This window comes from Mirounga leonina, unplaced genomic scaffold (assembly GCF_011800145.1).
Source record: "Mirounga leonina isolate KUSES-001 unplaced genomic scaffold, KU_Mleo_1.0 Mir_95, whole genome shotgun sequence".
NCBI classification, from domain to species: Eukaryota; Metazoa; Chordata; class Mammalia; order Carnivora; family Phocidae; genus Mirounga; species Mirounga leonina.
The window spans coordinates 24,705,966-24,726,422 of record NW_023270865.1 but is presented as its reverse complement, the minus strand read 5'-3'; the positions used below and the strand labels follow the sequence as shown (position 1 = coordinate 24,726,422).

Here is a 20,457-nt window from a genome sequence, read left to right as displayed (position 1 = left end):
ATGGTTGCTCATGCTCTTAAAAATCTTTATACAAGATTTTTAAAAGATCATTCAACACGTTGAAAATCCATTCCAATGATTTACCTTCATTGTAAATGAACACGTATGAAAAAACAGTATTTAGGAGACTCAAGTGCTATTAACCTTTACTAACGACTGCTTTTTCCTCCATTTCCCCCCATCTTACCAGTATTGCAGGATGAATTTCAGTCAAATGAGCACATGGCACATCCATTATAAAAATGCTCTGTTAGAATTTCACATTGTATCATGGAAAACTACATCTAAAACTAATGATGTAATGTATGGTGATTAACATAACAATAAAAAATAAACAACAACAAAGAAGCAAAAAAAAAAAAAAAGAATCTACCCAAAAAGGTAGATGAGTTTAGAACAGTCATGGGATACAAAAATCAGTTGTCCAAAGAAGATATATATATATAAAAAAAGAATTTCACATTGTTTTGAAACTAGATACAAATATCACCTGGGAGTTAATCCTTCCTCTAAGAGAGAGAAATAAATATTCTGTCCTCAAAATAAGCCTGGTCACGTCTTATCATTAGCCTGTAGGCTCCTAGGGCAGCTCTGCCTAGAAAAAGGAGCTTCCAATGGACTCAATCGGTTAAAAAAAATAAGCCAGCAGAACATAACAGTACCTAAAATTTGAGTCAATTGAACTGACCAATCGCAGCATTTCTGAAGGTAACTACAAATAGTGTGATTTAGTCGTTTCATGAAGGAAATGTGTTAATAAGGCAGGAAAAAAATCAGGGCTCACGAATAGGATCTAATGTCCAGCACGGTGACTATAGTTAGCAATACTGTTCTGTCCAGTCGAAAATTTCTAAGAGAGTAGATCTTAAATGTTCTCACCTCCCCCCATCATACACAGTCATTATATGATGTGATGAGGGTGTTAGCCAAATCAATGTGCTGCTCATTTTGCAATATATGTGTATGTCAAACCATCATGTTGTACGCCTTCAACTTACACAATGTTATGGATCAATTACATCTCAATAAAGCTAGGAGGAAAAAAGCACTCATTTAGTATGTTTATGCATGGCAAAATGGCAGGTGCTATGGAGAATATAAAAGGTGTGTGTGTACTCAGCCCTGAGGCAAGAACGGCCTGCAAGCTCTCAGGAATTTTCAAGGCAAGGAACACGATCAAGGACCAAGGGGACAAGACAGACATTTAAAGACCCAAATAAAAAATATCAAATCATTCCACACATCATCTCATTTAATCCCCACAATGACTCCTCAAGATAGGTTTTAATATTCCAAGCTTACAAACTGAGGAAAGTAAAGCTCAGGTTACATCAACTGTCCAAGGTCATGATGTAGCAAGTGTTGGATTCAGCTCAGGTCTGCTTGACCCCCAAGACCATGGCCCTTGGCTGCTGTGCCCCTGGTTTCACATCTTGCAATGGGGCAGATTCTGAAGGAATCAGAGCTCACCACCACTGAGAACCACTGAGAGGCTTTCTCCTACCTTCTTTAAGTCTTCCATCCTCTGCAGCTGATCCATTTGGGAAAATGGTCTTGACAAAAATCCCCATCTGTCCTCGAATGCAGTCTCGACCTCCAGCAATGCTAAAGCCAAGGCCCTACACCCCAAGCAGAAGGGGGTCCAGGTTGTCATTGCAGTATTTAACTGAGGGCATCTGCTCTTGTTTCTATTTAACTGAGGCCTCCTTCCCAGCTAGGCTCAGAGTTAAGCTAACCAGCTATAAATTTAAATTTGCGTTCCCTTTTCCACTTCCTTCCTCAGATCTATTTGCATTGCACCAGCTATGCATTACATTAAAGGGAGAAAGTTTTACGTTGAAACATAGGAACTTGCCAGTATTTGACAACCTTTGGTCTCCAAAAATGGCAACTTCACATGGATCAATTAATAGCTCAGGAGAGTCATTTCATACAATTCGGGTGCCATATTTATTTTATTCTTTTGTGTCAGTCTTTCCATTTTGTATAATATCGAAATGGATGTTTTGTCATTTGTATAATACCAACTTTTTTGTATTCTTCTCTTTGTGATAATGGCAATGTTATGAAATTCATTCAAAAGGATAACTAGGAATATATCCCCTGAAGCTACAGGGGTGGCTTTTCTTTCAATAGTAGTCAATGTTGGAGCATTCACTCCACTCCCACCTGTGCCCTAGCTCCCAGGTGCTGGGGACTCCTTATGTCAGAAGGCCAAAAGGGCGTGACTCACTCAGCAGCCCACAGGAAAGGATGCTAGGGAATCCACTCAAATCTATACAAAGGCCACTTAATCTACTCCTCTTTGTATCTTTTATTTTTTATTTCATGTAAAAACAACAACAAAGTTAACCATTTAGGAAATATATGCTAACATTCACCTGGGGGCCAAAACAGTGAGCAGAAAGGAGCTCACCTTGCCTTTTTCCTTGTACAGCCCGATGATCGAGATGACCGATGGCCGAATGAGTCTCCAAGGAGATTCCACCTGAGTGGCGCTTAGGGAGCGCGTGGACTTCTTTACAATCTGGTATTCCTAAAAGTCAGCGCATGGCCAGGTCAGGGATAGTCTCATTACCCTTCTGGGGCCTCTGGCATCAAAATATATTCAGATTGTGAAAACCTCAGTTGTCTTTTGGGTTAGACAGCCATTTCTCTGCGCTCCATCTCTGGTCAAGCAGCTAAAGGAGTTTATGATGAATCCCACTGGATTCAGCCAGCCCTCTGCTGTAACACACTGCCATGCTTCCCTCTCCACAAAAGAGCTGAGTGGAGGCTGCAAGCACCCAGGGTTGCTCTTTCTTTGACCGTACCCATACGTCCTACTTCGTGCTTTCTGGAATGGAGTCAGGAACCGGAAGCCGAGAGGCCTCAGAGACGTAGGAGGGCTATCCTGTGGTCAGGTTCTCCCTGGAAGCCGCTCCTACCCCCATCCCAATTCACAATCATGGTTAGAAAGTATCTTGCCATTTTAAGCTTAATTCGCTCAACCAAAAATGTAGCAAGCCCTTGTTTCTTATAAAACCCAAACCACAAACCCTGACAACTGTTATTCCACATAAAACACCCCACTGACAAACGGCAGCAGCTTTGGTTCTAACCCCTCACATTTGGAAAAGAAAATACTTTCCCATCAGCCACCGTTTCCCCCCGTCCTGGCATGCAGAAGCTCAAATCTCAACCCCTTTCTTGTCCATCACCCACATGCACACGTGTATAAGCAGGGTACACTATTTATAACATAAACAAGAGTTTCAGCAAACCTATTGCTAAAGCACTTCCACAGTCTATCTTCTTGCTATCCTTCTTAGAATAATCAATCTCTTAAATGAGACAGATATTCCAGCATAAGCAAAAAAAAAAAAAAAAAAAAAAAAATCACTTCATGCTTAATGTGAGAAAAGAGACATCAGAAAATAGTTTTTAATCCTTAATTAGTATATTCTACAGCCAAGGTAGAAGTGAGATGTCTGCTAATGATATTTTTGTATTCCTGGCAGCTTAAAACCATTATATTTTGCAGTTTTACAAAATATCTACCAGCTATACTGGCCTCCCAGACTCTGATTCATTTAAAAAATGTTGGCTTGGCAAGGTTACTACCCTTTTACTGAAACCATCATGGAGACGGCCAGACAGAGTCCATGGGTTTTCAACCCTCGAATACGGAGTTCATGTGTAGCCTTGTGAGGGAACTCTCTCTGACCAATCTCCAGCTGCACCTCTTGCCATCCCCCCTTTGGGAGCCAGTGGGAACCAGAGGCCTGCACGCTTCCTTGTTCCCTTGATGAGTTTCAGGGGTCCCACTGCACTTTTTAGACCTCTGCTGTCCAATATAGTCACCTGTGGCTGTCTATACGCAAATGAAGATTAAAATAAAAATTACACTCCTCAGTCTCACTATCCACTTTTCGTGTGCTCAAGTAGACACACGTGGCTACCATACTGGACAGTACAGACATAAAATATTTCCATCATTGTGGAAAACTGTATTGGGTGGCTGTACTCTTGGCAATGCTTTGTAGGGAGAGAGAGAACAAGGGAAAAGGGTGAATCCTGGCAAAAAAAGAAGAAAAGGAAAAGGATGATTTGACAAGGGTTTGAAAAAGTCTTTCCTCTAAAATCTTCACCAGCCTGTGCTTTCTAGAAGCCTCATTAGAAATAGGTATTTCTGGGCTATAAATATGGTCGGGTTTCTCTCAGTTAAGAAATCACCTCAGAGTGAGGCCTCCTTGGCTGTGATGGCAGGAAACCCTCTCTCATTTTCTGCACTAAGACAGACTGACAACGTGGCTCTCTTACGATTTCTGATCCACCCCCTGACTCCGCCAGTCCAGTTGGATTATTCTGAGCAGGCCACAGGCTCATCTCCCGTCACGGGTCCGGAGGGGTTTTAACCAGGACCCATGCAGGTTTTCTGCTCTGCTTTTTCTCCACATCCCGACTCAAGCTGTCTTTGGGTAGATTCCACACAGCATAACCTGATCAACAGCTGCCTCTGGAACACGGGCACTTCTTATTTGACTGGCTAGGTAAAACGTTCTTCCCAGTGATTCTGGCAAATCTCTTTGAGATTCATTGGCCTGTCTCTAAAATGGTGATAACACACCCAAAGTAACGACCCGACCCAGATGACCTGCCCCAGGTCCTTTTCATCTCTACGATCTATGAGTCTACATGCACTTATGGATGTTGCTGCTCCACCCTCCGCCTCCATCTCTGCTTCATTGTAGGCAAGATGCCAATGGTTTCTCTCGAGCCCTGGGGCTGATGGTGCCAGGACTGAGAGAACACTCCACAAGTTCCTGAGACTGAGCCTGCCTTCAACTTGGTTAGGAGCTCTCTACCCACTTTTTACTGGGTTGAGGTTGATGTAATTGAGGAAGAGCCCTGTGAAGAATTATGGAGCCCTGAGCTCTTCTGGGGCAGGCCCTGGGATATTAACATCGCTGCCTCCTTCACCCCCCTCCGCAGCCCCTCTGACCTTGCCTGTTTGAGTCATTACTGTGTAACAGGGAAAATCCCAGACACAGTATGGGCACACACAGGCAATGCCCCCCCTCACACAACCCAACACCCACCCACCCACCCACCCACCCAGTGGTTACGGTGACACCTGATGCGCCCACGAAACAGGCAATGGTGGTCGACCACAGACCGTGAGGCGCCATGGTCTCCTGGCAGTGAAAGCAGCTCTCAGTTCCAAAACACACAGTAGGAAGAGGGACCAAGATGTCGAGATCCAACAAAGGATTATTTTTCTCTACTGTTTTCAAATACTAGGCTGACTTCCTCCTAACCTCCATGGATAGACCTCGCTCTCTGTGCTACATCTCTAGTCCCAAATACCCCTGCCCACACAGATGGGCAGTTCTTCACAACATGGATGCTCTTGTTGGTCTCTGAAAGAGTAAAAGAAAGCCTAGAGACGCAGGGGTGGAAACACACTCTTATGTCCCTAACCGGGAAACTTGCACGGCATGAGAAAACGAAAGCTCTGTGGTACCGTATTACCTGTGATGCTCTGGTGGAGTCCAGTAGCTGGGGAAGAGAGTGCTTTCGGCCATCTCGGGAGACTTCCAACATCCTGGCCCGGGGGTCCCCATTTCGCACCATTAGCTCATTATATTCTTCAACAGACTCTAGCCGGTGTATACCCCCTTGTAAAAACATGGAGAAAAACATGGCATGATATGGGATGGAAAGAATCTTACGAGAGCATCACAGGCATAAGCTTGTTGCATTTACAGCCACACTACGTGGTTTTCGGAAGGCCTGGTGTCTAATACTTTCAAAGCACTGAGCTCATAGCTTTCTACCAATAAGCTGGGTGAGCGCTGGGGCCACTGATGCCGGATTATGAAGAAAGTGCCAGTCTTCGAAGGGACCGGACTGGATATGGGAAAATGTATACGTTTCATCCAAGTAAGATGTAGGGTTGATAAGGCAATAAACAAGAGAATGCTATCAGTAGATGGTTTTCTAGTGATGGAGGAACATTACTTGGTGGTTGGTGCAGTTCCATTGTTGGGGTGGGTGGTTTTTCTTCATGTAATGAGTTTTTAAATAATATTTGACAGAGAGAGACACAGTGAGAGAGGGAACACAAGCAGGGGGAGTGGGAGAGGGAGAAGCAGGCTTCCCGCGGAGCAGGGAGCCCGATGCGGGGCTCGATCCCAGGACCCTGGGATCACGACCTGAGCCGAAGGCAGATGCTTAACGACTGAGCCACCCAGGTGCCCCTAAATAAACTTTTTTATTAAAGAATAAAAACTTACAGAAATATGCACAAGTCGTAAGTGTACAGTTCCATGAAATTTCACAAAGTGAATGTTCCAAAAACCAACACTCAGACCAAGAAACAGTATTTCTGGAACCCAAAAGCCACTTTGGCACCCCTAACCAGCCTTCACCCATGGTAACCATTATCCCGACTTCCAACATCATAGATGACTTTTGTCTATTTTTGAACTTTATATAAATGAACACATGCGATATGTACTTTTTTATATCTGGCTCCTCATTCTTAGCATCTGTTTGTGAAAGTCCCCATGTTGCTGCTAAGAGTCTGTTCATCCCGTTTCTGTATACTATTTCATTGTATAAACACATCACAATTTGGCTATCCATTCTGTTGCTGATGAACACTTGCTTTGTTTCTAGTTTCAGTTCTAGAACAAGGGTCAACAACTTTTTTTTGGGGGGGGGCGGGTAAAAGCCAGATAGTAAATGTTTTAGGCTCTATGGGCCACAGATGGTCTCTGCTGCATATTTTCTAAACGTGTTTTTTTTTTTTTTTTTTTTTAAACCCAGTGAAGATGTAGAAAGCATTTCTAGCTTGTAGTCCATACAAATATAGCTGTGGGTGGTAATTTGCTGACCCTTGATCTAGAACATACTGTTATGGAACATTCTCATACAAATCCTAACTGTGGGGTGCAGACCTAGGACAGAGTTGCTGAGCTCCGGGTACATATCCACCTTTCCCAATGCCTTAACACCACTGTGTTGTGAGTCCTGGTTTCCCCACATCCTCCTCATACTTGGTGGTGCCAGTTTTTTAAATTTTAGCTACTCTCATGGATATATAATGACATTTCACTGTGGGTTGTTTTTTTTTTTTTTAAGATTTTATTTTCAAGTAATCTCCACACCCAAAGTGGGGCTTGAACTCATAATCCTGAGATCAAGAGTCCCACGCACCACCAACAGAGCCAGCGAGGGGCCCTCATTGTGGTTTTTAATTTACATTTCACTGATGACCAATGTGACAGAACTTTTTCAAATATTCATTGGCTGTTTTACTTCTGTAAATTTGACAGTGGTTTTTTTTTTTTAAATAAAGTTGTAAAGTGTCTGTTCTGCTTATTTTTTTTTTTTTAAAGATTTTATTTATTTATCTGAGAGAGAGAATGGGAGACAGAGAGCATGAGAGGGGGAGGATCAGAGGGAGAAGCAGACTCCCCGCTGAGCAGGGAGCCCGATGCGGGACTCAATCCCGGGACTCCAGGACCATGACCTGAGCCGAAGGCAGTCGCTTAACCAACTGAGCCACCCAGGTGCCCTGTTCTGCTTATTTTTTTATTGGGTTTCTTTTTGTTGTTGATTTATAGGAGTTTTAATTTTTTTTGTTAATGTGTTTCAGATATGAGTCCTTCATGGAATCTATGTATTGTAAATATCTTCTCCATGTCTGTGACTTGCCTTTTCACTCCTAATGGAATTTTTATTTATTTATTTTTTAAAATATTTTATTTATGTATTTGACAGAGAGAGACACAGCGAGAAAGGGAACACAAGCAGGGGGAGTGGGAGAGGGAGAAGCAGGCTTCCCACTGAACAGGGAGCCCAGCGCGGGGCTGGATCCCAGGACCCTGGGATCATGACCTGAGCCGAAGGCAGATGCTTAACGACGGAGCCACCCAGGTGCCCCTCTTAATGGTATTTTGAGATGAGCAAAAATTAATAATTTTAACACAGTATGATATATCAGTTTTTCCCTGTATGCTTAGAACTTTTGTGTCTTAGGAAATTTTTATAGTAATTTTTAAAGACACCTTTATCAATACCTAGTTTATATTATATGCTATTTTAAAATAAGATAATTTAAGGGACTTTAATTTTAAACAATGGCTCAATTACATTGAATATAGCTATAATTACATTACAATGTTTACATGATACATTATAAATGTATATATACATATGTGTGTGTTTAGAGCTATATACACATATTCTTTGTAATATCAAATTCTCCTAGACTATGTTTCGTTTGATGACCTAAAATTCAATTTACCTAAACATTTCTCAGAAAGTTTTTCATGGAATAAAACAGGATGATTCTGTACTCTTTTCAAAATAATATATTGAGTCTTTAGTGGTGATGAAAAGTTGGAAGAGTGCTGCTATATTAACATGAACATCACTAAAAGCTTGGTGTTTCAAAAGCTACATATTAACTTTGTGATACAGGTTTTCAAACACCTGAAACTCCTTTGCAATCAAAGAGAAATTTCCATTTAAAAAGATCACAAACCTAGGGCATTAACACGGATAAATCAAAAATACCAAAATTAAAAGGGAACCCTGCTGGCAAAAAAGGCAGTATGAAGTAAGGAAAATTCAGGTTAGAATATTAGGAAAAATGTTCTATAAAATCACTTTAGTCATTCTGGAGCCAGACTAGGCAAAAATCTTTGTGGAAATGGCTGGAACTTCTTTACAGAACCTCTTTAATAATTCATGACTTACTAATTCATGGCCAGATTAATCCATCTTGGCATGCTTAGTATCTGAAAAAGATTTATTAGAAGAAAGTGCCTTTTGAGCTGACAGGGAGGCACTTGCCTTAACAGAAGAGAAACCACATACAGTAGTGTCTGTAGATAATATACTGATACGTGAATACCAGAGTGACTCACTTTTAGAAAATAGGAAATAAATATCCAAGTTTACAGGACAAATTAGCAGTTGAGCACATTAAAATCTCCTGTAGTCAAACGTCTTTAGACTGAACATATTCACAGCCCTGAAGGAAGACCTAGTTCCGTAAGCCTCCTTCACAGGTCTCAAATTACTTTTCCAGCCTTATCTCCCACTGCCCTGCTACGTGAATTTGTGAATTCGTGGCTCTGGCCTGCTGATTCTCAAAGGAGAGGATCTGTCCTCCTCCCACATCCTTTCCAAAACTGGGGAGCCTATAAATATTGCTTGACATTTTACCTCACTTTGCTGGCACCATTGTCTCCCACCCCGAGGGGCTCCATACCCCTAATCTCCCTGACAAGCTCTGCTGGATTCAATCATGGTTCCTGGATCTTTCAGAAAGCTGAGGAGGAAAAACAGTTGCCAGAAACTTCTCTAACCCATTTTCCCCCATTGCCCCTAAACATTTCTCATGCATTTTCTCCCTCTTCTAGACCACTGTTGCTTCCTCTTGGGTTCTGTCAAATCTTGCCAAGGTCCTGGCCCTCCTTTATCTTGTGTCCTCTGAATTCCTCCCCTGAGCACTACGACCCAGAGAGACTTCCATCTTCATACCTCTCGTGCGTGCCTTATCATGACCTAAAGTTCTCAAGACTATTCTTGTCCGAACCTATTCAAGCATCTTCCCCTCTTGAGAGGGAAAGGGGAGAAGACAATGAGAGTAAGGTTGCAAATGACGGTGATGACTGTGATGTTAATGGCCGCGGCGGTGGGGTGTATCACATAATCCCCCTTCCCATGTCTGTATCTATAAAGCCCCAGACTGGGGAGTAGGATTCTCATCAAGAGTCTCGGGAAGGCAAGGGGTAGGTAAGAAGAACGATCTGGGAGGCAGATCTTTTTGCTGGCACTGAATGAGTGACCTTTGGGATTCCCTTCACTTCTCTGGTCTCATCCATAAAATGAGGAATGTGACTGCACAGGTTTCAAAGGTCCCTGATGCCTCCCCAGAGCTCTGTGGCCCTCCTGGGTTTATAAGGTGTTGATTAACTCTGCCAAGACAGCTGACCTTAGATCTCCACCCCCTATGCCCTGTGACTCCTAGGCCCCAAACACACACAGGAATTGAACGTCTTTCTCTCTGTTGTTCCTTGGGGCTGCAGGGGAGCTAGCCAGTCTCTCCACATGAGGACCTTCGGCACAGTGTCTCCCCTCCAACTTATCAGCCTGTGACCATATCACTGTTTCGTCACAGACCCAAGTTCAGATAACTATTCTGAGTTACAAATACACTAATTCACTTTATTATTCAGGTTTGTTAAAAGAAACAGATGTATTTTATGTACCAGTCACTTTACCTGAGGACAGCTCAGTAGACGACCAGGGTGGGGAGCAGTGTGGGGGTGGTGAGGGGGCGGTGGTCCTGGGGGGCAGGCACAGACTGCCCTTCTGCATGCATTTGTGCAGAAGAGGAGACTGACAGGCCTTGGATGTTAATCTGCCATGCTTTGGCTGGTTACTTGCATGTGTTTTGTGTGTTTGTTTTTTAATCTGCTCACCCTTTCAAAGCCAGGATTATTATCTCCTTTTTTTCAGGTGAGGGAGTGGAAGTTCAGGGGCTTAAAGTAACCGGCCCAAGGTCACAGGAGATGCCTTTCACAGGTGGGCAGCCAGGGCTGGCTTCCCCACCATGCAGAGGGCCCATAAGAGAGTTTTCAGTATAAACATCATAGTAATGAAGAGATAATAAAGAATCCAGCTCGTGTCTTCATACCAATGCAGCCGTGAAATATAACGTTCAGGGTTGGTTTGTTTGTTTTTTAATAGGGGAAAGAGCCCATCAGGGAGTTAGTGCCTAGGACCCACGGATCATAACGGGTTCCTGCACGTGGCCTCTGCTTTCAGCAAGAACTTTCTAACTTAGGACACAAGCCCGCTGCTATGAGGTTATGCCCAGGAAATGTGAACTCTCTTTGTTTCCAGGGCTGCAACTCCCATCCCATTTTCCCGCCTGCTTCGTTGAAATGCAGATTTAATATCAAGTAAATAGCTCTTTGCCCCTGGTTCCGGTGGACCAAGGGCTTGGGGGAGAGGGGCATTTGCCAGGAAGATAGGCCACTAGGAATATGCCACAGGGCAGGGGTCACCTAAAGTTCTGCGGAAGTAAATGAACCATATACACAGGAAATTTAGGTTTGAGCAGAGACAAACGGGGAGATGTTGACATTCGCTTCATTAGGACTCAAAAATATTCACCCGGGCAGCCGGGCTGAATGCAGTTTTATGCTTGGGGCATGCACTATCTAAAGGAAAAACAATTTTAAGGCTGTAAGGGAAAAAAAGAGCTCATTCCATTAATGACCTTATCTTTCCACTCCTGAGGCTAGAAGCTCACTTTCAGACAGGCCACATCAGGCAAAGAGTTCCACTCACCTGAAAGACGACTCTTGAGCTTCATTTTACTGCTGCCCTGTTTGGGACTTTCCAGGTTTCCCTTGGATTCCTCGGGGCCACCGGAATCTTGGGGCTCATCTGACGCAGGCATCTGGAAATGCAGAGAACACCGAGCTGATGGGAGAGGCGGGCTTGCAATCACTGATGAGATCTCCTCCCAGAGGTTATCTCAAAGCTTGAAGAGCAGCAATACAGGTATCATGTGAGAAAAAAAGCTTCCCGGGATCAAAGCACAGCCCCTCTGATAACCTGGAACCATACAGCCTTATGCTGGCAAGTTCCTCCTCAGCATGCAGCCCCTGCACAGCACAGAAACGGCAGGTTTCAAAGTGGAAATAGTCCCAGAGGCCACTTCATTTCTGGAGGAAACTTGTTGGTCAAGGTCTCCCAGGGGGTCGGTCACGGTCTCCCAGGGGGTCGGTCACAAAGCCACAACGATAGCCCAGGTCTCTTGGCTTGTGGGCTAGTGCTTTTTCCTATGGCGCAAGTTGCAAGAAATACTAAACCAGGGCGCCTGGGTGGCTCAGTTGGTTAAGCAACTGCCTTCGGCTCAGGTCATGATCCTGGAGTCCCGGGATCGAGTCCCGCATCGGGCTCCCTGCTCAGCGGGGAGTCTGCTTCTCCCTCTGACCCTCCTCCCTCTCATTCTCTCTCTCGCAAATAAATAAATAAATAAATAAATAAAATTAAAAAAAAAAAAGAAATACTAAACCAGAAATTTAAACTCAATTCTGAAATACAGCAAAACATTAATTTTTTGGCAGCCAAATAACTACACCCCTTGGGTCAACCACACTGTCTGTGTACTATACTCCTGAGTACTGATTAGCACTGCTCGGCCACGTGCAGGTAGCCCCAGAAAGTCAGCCCACACGTCTGTATGTTGTACGCATGCTACCAGACCCCAAGGGGTGATACAGAAAGAAAGGTCTCAAGGGTCTGTCTACAGGGTCCTCTGAGAGAAGCCAAAAATGCTAAAACAGCAACGACAAAATACTACATTTATTAGAGAAGAAAAGGAGACTTATATGCTTGAGAGTGTATATAAAAAATTGGGGAAGTAAATTTACATGTATAAAACTTAAGAGATACATCAAACAATGAGTTTTCCCATTTGAAATTTTATTTTCCTTTGAGCTTCTGAAGGGAAAAAGTCATATTAATTAAAACAGGTAGGATTCATGTGAAGAAACATGAATTTAAAAAGATATAGAAGATATCCTTAAACACTTCATCGTCATCGAAAAGTCACATAATTATAATGTAAAAAAAAACACCCCAAATCCTGAATGTTAACTAATAAAAATTATACACTGTATATCAAATTCAGTATATGAAAATGCATAATCTCCCAGATAAACCTCACCTCCTTCTAAGACGTAATTGTTTATATGTAAATCTTTTTTTAATATATGTATTTTTGTATTTTAAGTAGGCTCCACACCCAACATGGGGCTCAAACTCATGGCCCTGAGATCAAGAGTGGCATGCTCCACAGACTGAGCCAGCCAGGTGTCCCTATATGTAAATCTTATATGTAATATAGGAGATTTGCAAAATTCCCCCTTCCCCCATAAGTTCAAGTATCTCTCCGGATGAGAAAGGAAAAAAAACGTCTGAGAAATGAGGAGATGCAGGCAAGTTGAGGAAGGGGCCGTGGGAAAGCAAATGAATCCCGATACATAAAACAAAGATACATTTGGTGAGTCCCTATTACAATGTCGGGGATTGGCAGGTCTCCAGGTTTAAATTATGAAGTAAAGGCAAGAATGGAATCCTGAGGATGATTTTAGAGATTCTCAAGAGGGATGTCTTTCCCAACCCCAAATTGTAACATTTAATTCACACCCAGTGCAAAAGAACCCTCTTGGAGACCTGCCAGAGATCTGAGGCACAGGAGGAGACATGCAAATAGGAATAATCCAGAGAGAAGCCTCAGGGCCTCCCCTTTGCTTAATTTTACAGCTTTATGGAAAGAACCTGTCTCTGGACTATAAACAGCAATTACTGGAGACTGAGTTAAGTTCCTGGTTCTTTCTCTCATACCACCTGACCCAGGTTATCAGGCTATGGAGAAGAGTATTTCTCAGCTTGTAGGTCATTACCTCCTCGGTGCCCAGTCAGTGGGTGGATTACTCCACAGTGGCCAAGGCCCAGACCATCAGAAAGCATGTCCGAGGAGCTCGTGTCACGGGAAGAAAACAATCCCAGCCCACTGTTTCTGAACTTAGGAAGTTTCCTTCTTGCATTTTTTCTCTGTTTTTTCAGCGTGGTCCCAGTTTTTCATGCAATCGGAGGAATTTTGGAGATGACATAAGCCCTCATATGAGTAACCCAAAGGAAAGTGACCTGCTCAAGGCTTTTCAACTCATTACAGGCAAGGCTGAGACTCCTCAGTCTCCTGATTTCCAGCTTCATGCGTCATGAGGATTTTCCCTCCCTCCATTCTTAGATGCTTTTTAATTAAGTTAACACTTTGGATGATCAATACCGTACCATACTGTATAGTTCGTATTCCTGACATTTTTCCCATTTAGTGTTCCCAGCAAACATGGGTCCCAAGGTAAAAAATATTCTCTCCATAGACAGATGAGGAAATAAATGGAGACCCTGAAGTAACACCTTTTTGTTTATAACATATATCCGAGAGCTAGGCTAGATCACGTGTGCAGAGAATGAGCGTGCAGGATGAGTGGTGTAGTTTTACAAGAGCGAATACACACTGTGTCAAATCTATGTTCTTGTGATGCGAGCCCAACTGCAGCCAACTCTTTATTTTCAGAATCTGAGAGAGGCGGTTTAGAAGAGAATCACAGCCTTAAGGAATAACCTTCTTTTTTTAATCTTGAATGTGCCAAAGAATGAGATGACATTTGGTTTCTATGATCTATAAAATAGCATTTCTTATACCAAGGAAATCTTACACGAAAGATGGTGTGTGTTACATTACCACCGAGAGCTCGTAACTAAAACCAATCAGAATGGACCTAGAGACATCTTGAAGAGGTGCAAACAGTCACTGTTGAGCTCAAGGCAGAAGCACAATCTGATTTCAGAACCCCCAGAAAGTGCACGGTGTTCTGAATTTAAACAGAACCTTTTCCTCTTGCAACAGAAACCAGTCTGCCATGATTTGAGGCGGTTTGGAACTCAAGAAACAGGGAGTAACAACATACAAAGTGCAATTTTGATCACAGTGCACCTCTCTTCAGTCTTCTGACTATTGTCTGAAAATGCCGACACTCTAAAGAGACCCTTTGCTGTATTTTTATTTTTTTAGATGCACAGAACAAATCAAACTGTTCTGGAAATGATGTCATTTTAGTTGTTCTAAAACGAAATGTGCAAAAAGTTCTCCTGGAAAGCCTTTGGTTCAGCTGGTATAATCTATTATTCATCAGCAATTTCCAATTCATGTGTTATACAACAATGCCATTATATTAATGGAATCTAATATAATTTGCCAATTTCCAAGTTAGAGGCTTTCTGTTTGTACAGTTTTCTACACTTGTAGCCTATGAGATTCTCTCTCACTGAAGAAGAATCTTTAGCTTCTGGTTTTATAGTGAGATGGTAGAGCAGAATGGTTAAGAATCCAGCTGCCTGGATACAAATCCTGGTTTATTAGCAATTTAGGCACATGAGTCATCCTCCTTGAGCTTCAATGTCCTCATCTGAAAGATGGAGTTTGATTTAAGAATTAAGTGATAGTTGTTTTTTTTTTAAGATTATTTATTTGTTAGAGAGCACGAGCAGGGGGAGCGGCAAGCAGAAGGAGAAGCAGGGTCCCCACTGAGGGAAGAGCCCATTCTGGGACTATCCTCAGCACCTGAGCTGAAGGCAGATCCTTAACGGACTGAGCCACCCAGGCGTCCCTAAGTGATAGTTTTCTGATTAAAGATGGCAGATTTCTCTTTTTCCCCTCATTTGAACCCACACTCAAATGACAGAGATTTTAAAATGAAAGACATAATCCCATAGGGCAAAGAGAACAGAAGACAAGAGCAACAAAATTCTGGAAACCAGTAAGCAGATGGATATGTGGTAATGGATCCAACTTGAAAAAACCGAGTTCTAAGCTGGGATCAGAGAAAGCTAAAATGCAACCCAGTTTGAACAGACCCCCCCCCCGCCCCCCGCAAAGGAATTGTGAGGTCTGGGAGGCCAGTTCCTGACCACAATTAAAGTGGGTGTCACACGAGTGGGGAGACACTTTAGTTTTTACTAGATTGGAGGGCGTGACTGGGGACTAAAGAAATCCTGAGAAAACCTGAAGAAACTTAAATCCTGAAAAATCTAAAGAAAACCTGAGAAAAAGAGGCAACACCACGGGGAACAGAATGCAATGATGCTCCTAGGGACATCTCAGGCCCAGAAGACAATCAGAGGTGATTTAAAAACTGCAGAGCTTGAGTAAGAGGATTTGGGATAGCTCTATAGAGAGGGATCAGAAAGTTTGGACAGATTTAAAGGTGAAGGGTGAAGCAGCCCAGGAGGAGATTTAAAAAAATTCCTGGGTCAATTTTAAAGGGACACAGTTACTTTTGTTGGCCTGACGGAAGTGGCCTGAGAAATGTATGAGATTACAACAGGAAAGGAAGCAAACATGAGACATACCAAGGGGAGCCAGGCAGGATGATAATAGGCCAGAACTTGATGTTGGTCAGGTGGGAGAAAATTTCCTGGCTGGAATTAGCCAACTCAGAGGTGGCGGTGGTCAAGATGCATATGAACAATGGATACTTTAGAAAACAGAAGACTCGTTGATTCCATATCTTTCACAATGATGAGCCCCACAGGACAGAATCTAGAATAGTATCTTAGGGGAAAAAAAATCTACATCAGAAAGCAAAGGAACAGGGGAAGTTAAAAGAAAAAAAAAAAAGCACGCAGACTCAGCAAGCAGGGCTGGGAAAGAAGACAGGAATCCTTTCAAACAGCAGGTTAAACAGAAACTCAAGTGGGTCTTCCCAAAAGGAGATGGATAGGAAACTCTAGAGACATATCCAATTACTGCCCCAACATATGTAGCAGAAAGCCCTGTTACTCAACCCCTGGAACATTCAAAACCTGAGGAAAGACAATCAAGGAGCAGGTGGCAGAAGTATTAGCCCTTATGAGCTCATTAGAGGTGTAAGCTTTAGAATCATCAACAGCAGGTCTGGTTCATGAATCTGCAGAGGGTGTTTTTCCAGCTGAATCAATGGGGAGGAGAAACGCAGCTTTCTCTAGTCTCAGCACTTCTCTGCATTTCTAAGAGGTGGTGGAAATGGAAAATGTGGCCCTGGACTGAGAAGCCTGCACCAGAGAACACAGAAGCTCTGTCAGGCACAATCCACACCCGATGCAGTGCATCAGGGAGCCCTCCACTTCCATCTCAAAGTGCAAGTGCAAATCAAGCAAATTTTGAATATAAATGAAAAGTACTTTAAGTAGGACCAACTTGATTTCCCCCATCCAGATTGAGAGGAGGATTTCTCTCAGCTGAGTTTAAATTCATGGCCATGGACTCTAAATAACTACCACAGACTGAGTTGTATTTGGAGAAGACAAGAATATTTCCATCAGCTGTCCTTTATTTGATATGACTGGGTCTCTGCTATGGGCTGCTGGGAGACCATCGTCCATGGGTCTCTCCCATTTCTATGTGGCTTGTGAACAGGGGCATAGGCTGTTTTCACTCTGGATTAACTATCTTTTCGAGGATGTTTGTAGAGCAAACCACCTTGAAAGTCAGAGATAGTGTCTCTGGAGGAAGAGGCAGTTTTGTTTATCATCCAGTATAATAAAGATAATATCTCTCTCTGGGGCAAAGGGCAGTCAGATTTGCTTCGAGCCTATCATAAAAGATGCAGGTTGCCAACAATCAGGGTTCCTTAGCTGTGATACAAATCTACTGCATGTGCATCTACTGGAGCTCCTCTGTATCATTCCCATAGGACTTGGGGCTGCAGGAGGACATTATGGAAACATGATGCTCTAAACCGGGATTGAATCCTAAACTGGGATTGGAGAAAGCCAAAAGCTACTTGCTGTGCCGTCAGTAATAAAGTCGTTTGTCTCTGACCCAGGAATCTCATGTCTTGTGCCAGCATCCATGAAACCATAGTGTAAAATCTCAGACTTTTTACAATTCTTGATGTGGTCTTTGGGCAAAATTAAATAAGGTCCTGGGAACAAAAGTTTGCCTGGGACAACAGTTTAGGAATGAGGGATTAGCTCATTTTTCTAAATGTCAAGGGTATAGGTCCATTTACTCTTTGTTCATTTACATTTCACTAAAAGGGAAAGCATACAAGAAACTTGCTGTTGAACAAATTCAACTTTCTTGGAGCTGAGAGAGTCATATTTGTTCCAGTGAGCAGTCACCCAGGCTGCAGATGCTGAAGAGCACAACCTCTCCCCAGCATCAAGAATCTCATTTGTGAAGATGGAGCAAAAGAAAGAATAGGAGAAATTGAAGGAGGCCATTAAGTGCTTTGGTTTTTAACTCAAAAGGTGAGGGAAATTCAAGATTGGATGTTAATTACTTTTGATTTTAATGTCTTTGGATTATGATTTATAAGGAGGTTTGAATATGTTGGGATTGTAATTATTTAAATATCATTATTATGTTGACATTTTCACTCTTTGTAGCACCTCTGAAAAGCTACACTGGACAATGAGGCTAGAAATAATTTTGTAGGAGAAACAGCCTAGGAGTTTTAGCTTCTGGTAAATTTTATTCTTCTGGAGGCAAGGAGCAAACCATCATTACCTTAGAGACAGGCCCCCTGGGTCCAAGTTAAAAGTCTAGTACTTAGAAATGTTCTATAACTGCTGTCCAAACCATTTATGATATCTCCTTAAACACATTGTAACTAATATAATGGTGAACCCTGAGCATCATCTGTCTTTCTCAGCAAACTTTTGAAGTCTTACAAACCAACCATGCAAAGTGTGGCTTTTTTCATCTCCAACCATCTCCGTTGCACAAGCAAATCTGATCCCAAGGAAAACTGCAGGAGGACGGGTTGCACCCAGTTCATGCCATGTTTTTATGGTTCCCAGCACTTGGGGAAAAAAAAATCTGCAGATGTGACAGAAGATATCCAAGCTCCAAATCCCTAGGAAGCTGTACTGGCTCATCCCCCTGGTCAGTATCTACAGGACAGTGGAGCGTGGTGATTTCCCTTTTATGCTTCAGTCACACTCAGATTATTTTTAGGCTGCCAAAGGAAGCTCATTTTCCAAATCTCTGGGGCAGATGTTTGAGTGACCAAAGGAGAACCAGATGGCCATCAGAGAGGCCAGGGCCGGGAATGAATAACCATTCAGAAAAAGGGAATCAGAACAACAATAAATCAGCCCAAAGCAGCAAGAAGCCTGTGAGTTGACTGCAGAAATTAAAACAGAAATCTGCTGGGGACGCCTGGGTGGCTCAGTCGGTTAAGCGTCTGCCTTTGGCTCAGGTCATGATCTCAGGGTCTTGGGATCGAGTCCCGCATCGGGCTCCCTGCTCACCAGGGAGTCTGTTTCTCCCTCTCCCTCTGTCTCTTCCCCCTGCTTGTGCTCTCTCTCTCAAATAAATAAAATCTTTAAAAAAAAAAAAAAGAAAGAAAAAAAAAAAACAAACCCAGAAATCTGCTGCACTAGAGTCACTGCTTTCCAACGAAGGGGACTCAGGACTGATGAGGAAAACAGTAAAGCTGAAAAGTAAAACTTACCAGACCCCAGAATGTTCTAGTACACACAGAGCGTGTGTGCAGAGTGTCAGAGGCAGCTGGGGAAAAGCCGCAACTGATATAGACCCAGGCATTCAGGCTGGGGCTCTGAAAATGAAACAATATTGTCCTTGTTCTGAGCCTGTTTCTGGTTTCCTCCCATTGATCATCCCCAAACAATTTGAATGGGCTTAACATACTTTGTTGGTGATTATTTGGATGATTTCTATGCATACAAATTAAATAGATTTCTTAGTCCCTTGGAAAGTCGAGGCAAAGAAATCACCTTTAAGGATGTCGGAATGTAATCAGTCATTGGCCCACGTCTGCCTCTCCTGTGGCGGGTTTGTACGTGTCACCATGCCAAGGAGAGGACAATGTCCTCAAGTGACTCAGTTCTTCAAAAATAACAGGAGATACAGATCGCAAGAAGGAAAATCTGTACATGTCTGTCCTTGGTATTGATTTCAAATTGAGGCAAGGCGAGGGCAGACATTATCTACAAAGCAGGAATCTATCATTCTCGCCATATTCCATGACCCAGTGGGTGAGAAAAATGTGGAGCTTGCAGCTCTCTTTTGGCTGGTGGGCTGGCTACTAAAGGCAGATCTTTGGGTCATTTCTCAGCAGGAGCGGGCTGCCTGCTCTCCTTGGACGTATTTCTGGGAGCAGGACAATGACTTTTTTTTTTTTTTTTTTTTTTTTTTTTTTTAAGGGAGGGAGAGATGGGAGAAGGGGAGAGGGAGAGAGAGAATCTAAAGCTGGCTCCACACCCAGCGTGGAGCCTGATGCAGGCCTCGATTCCACAACCCTGAGATCACAACCCGAGCCAAAATCAAGAGTCAGACGCTCAACCGACTAAGCCACCCAGGCGCCCCTGATAGTCTTTATCCTAAACTCCAGAATGATAAACTCATGTGTGTGTAGGAAAATATCAAGACACACAAAAAGTAGAGGTGGGTGAGCTATCAGAAAAGAAAGGCATGTTAAGAGAGACCCAAGAAGCAAGCGGGAGGGATGGAGGAAAAAAAATAAGGCATGAATTAAAACACTCCCATACAAATGTTTTCTCTCTACAAATGTTTCTTTAGAGAAAGTTTTACATGATTATCTGGCTTAGAAAAATAGAAGATCATTTTAACTGAACATACCATCCAGGCAGGTTTTAGATGAAGAGTAACTGATTGGGCTGAAGACACTGCCGCTAAGTGTTGATGTTCTGGCAAGTTCCAGGGGGCACCCTGAGGCCTTCTGCTGCCTTTTCCAGATCAACAGGATTTGTACCCTCAACTCTTTATTTTCCAGGACTGGTACTAACTTCATGCTTATTTGCTGATATATATTTCCAAGGGTATGCACTTCTTGAAGAATCTGA

The 20,457-nt window shown here is 42.9% G+C and overlaps 1 protein-coding gene across 10 annotated transcripts in view; it reads right to left on the bottom strand.

The window, feature by feature from the left end:
- Positions 1 to 20,457, bottom strand: part of PDZD2 (PDZ domain containing 2) — a 218,570-nt gene that overhangs the window by 36,819 nt on the left and 161,294 nt on the right. For all 10 annotated transcript variants that reach the window (XM_034998734.1, XM_034998735.1, XM_034998736.1 and 7 more), the window contains 4 exons: positions 11,359 to 11,470; positions 5,515 to 5,660; positions 2,417 to 2,536; positions 1,505 to 1,619 (listed from right to left, as the gene is read on the bottom strand). In XM_034998734.1, the coding sequence (XP_034854625.1) occupies positions 1,505 to 1,619; positions 2,417 to 2,536; positions 5,515 to 5,660; positions 11,359 to 11,470 (493 nt within the window). The remainder of the gene's footprint in view (positions 1 to 1,504; positions 1,620 to 2,416; positions 2,537 to 5,514; positions 5,661 to 11,358; positions 11,471 to 20,457) is intronic.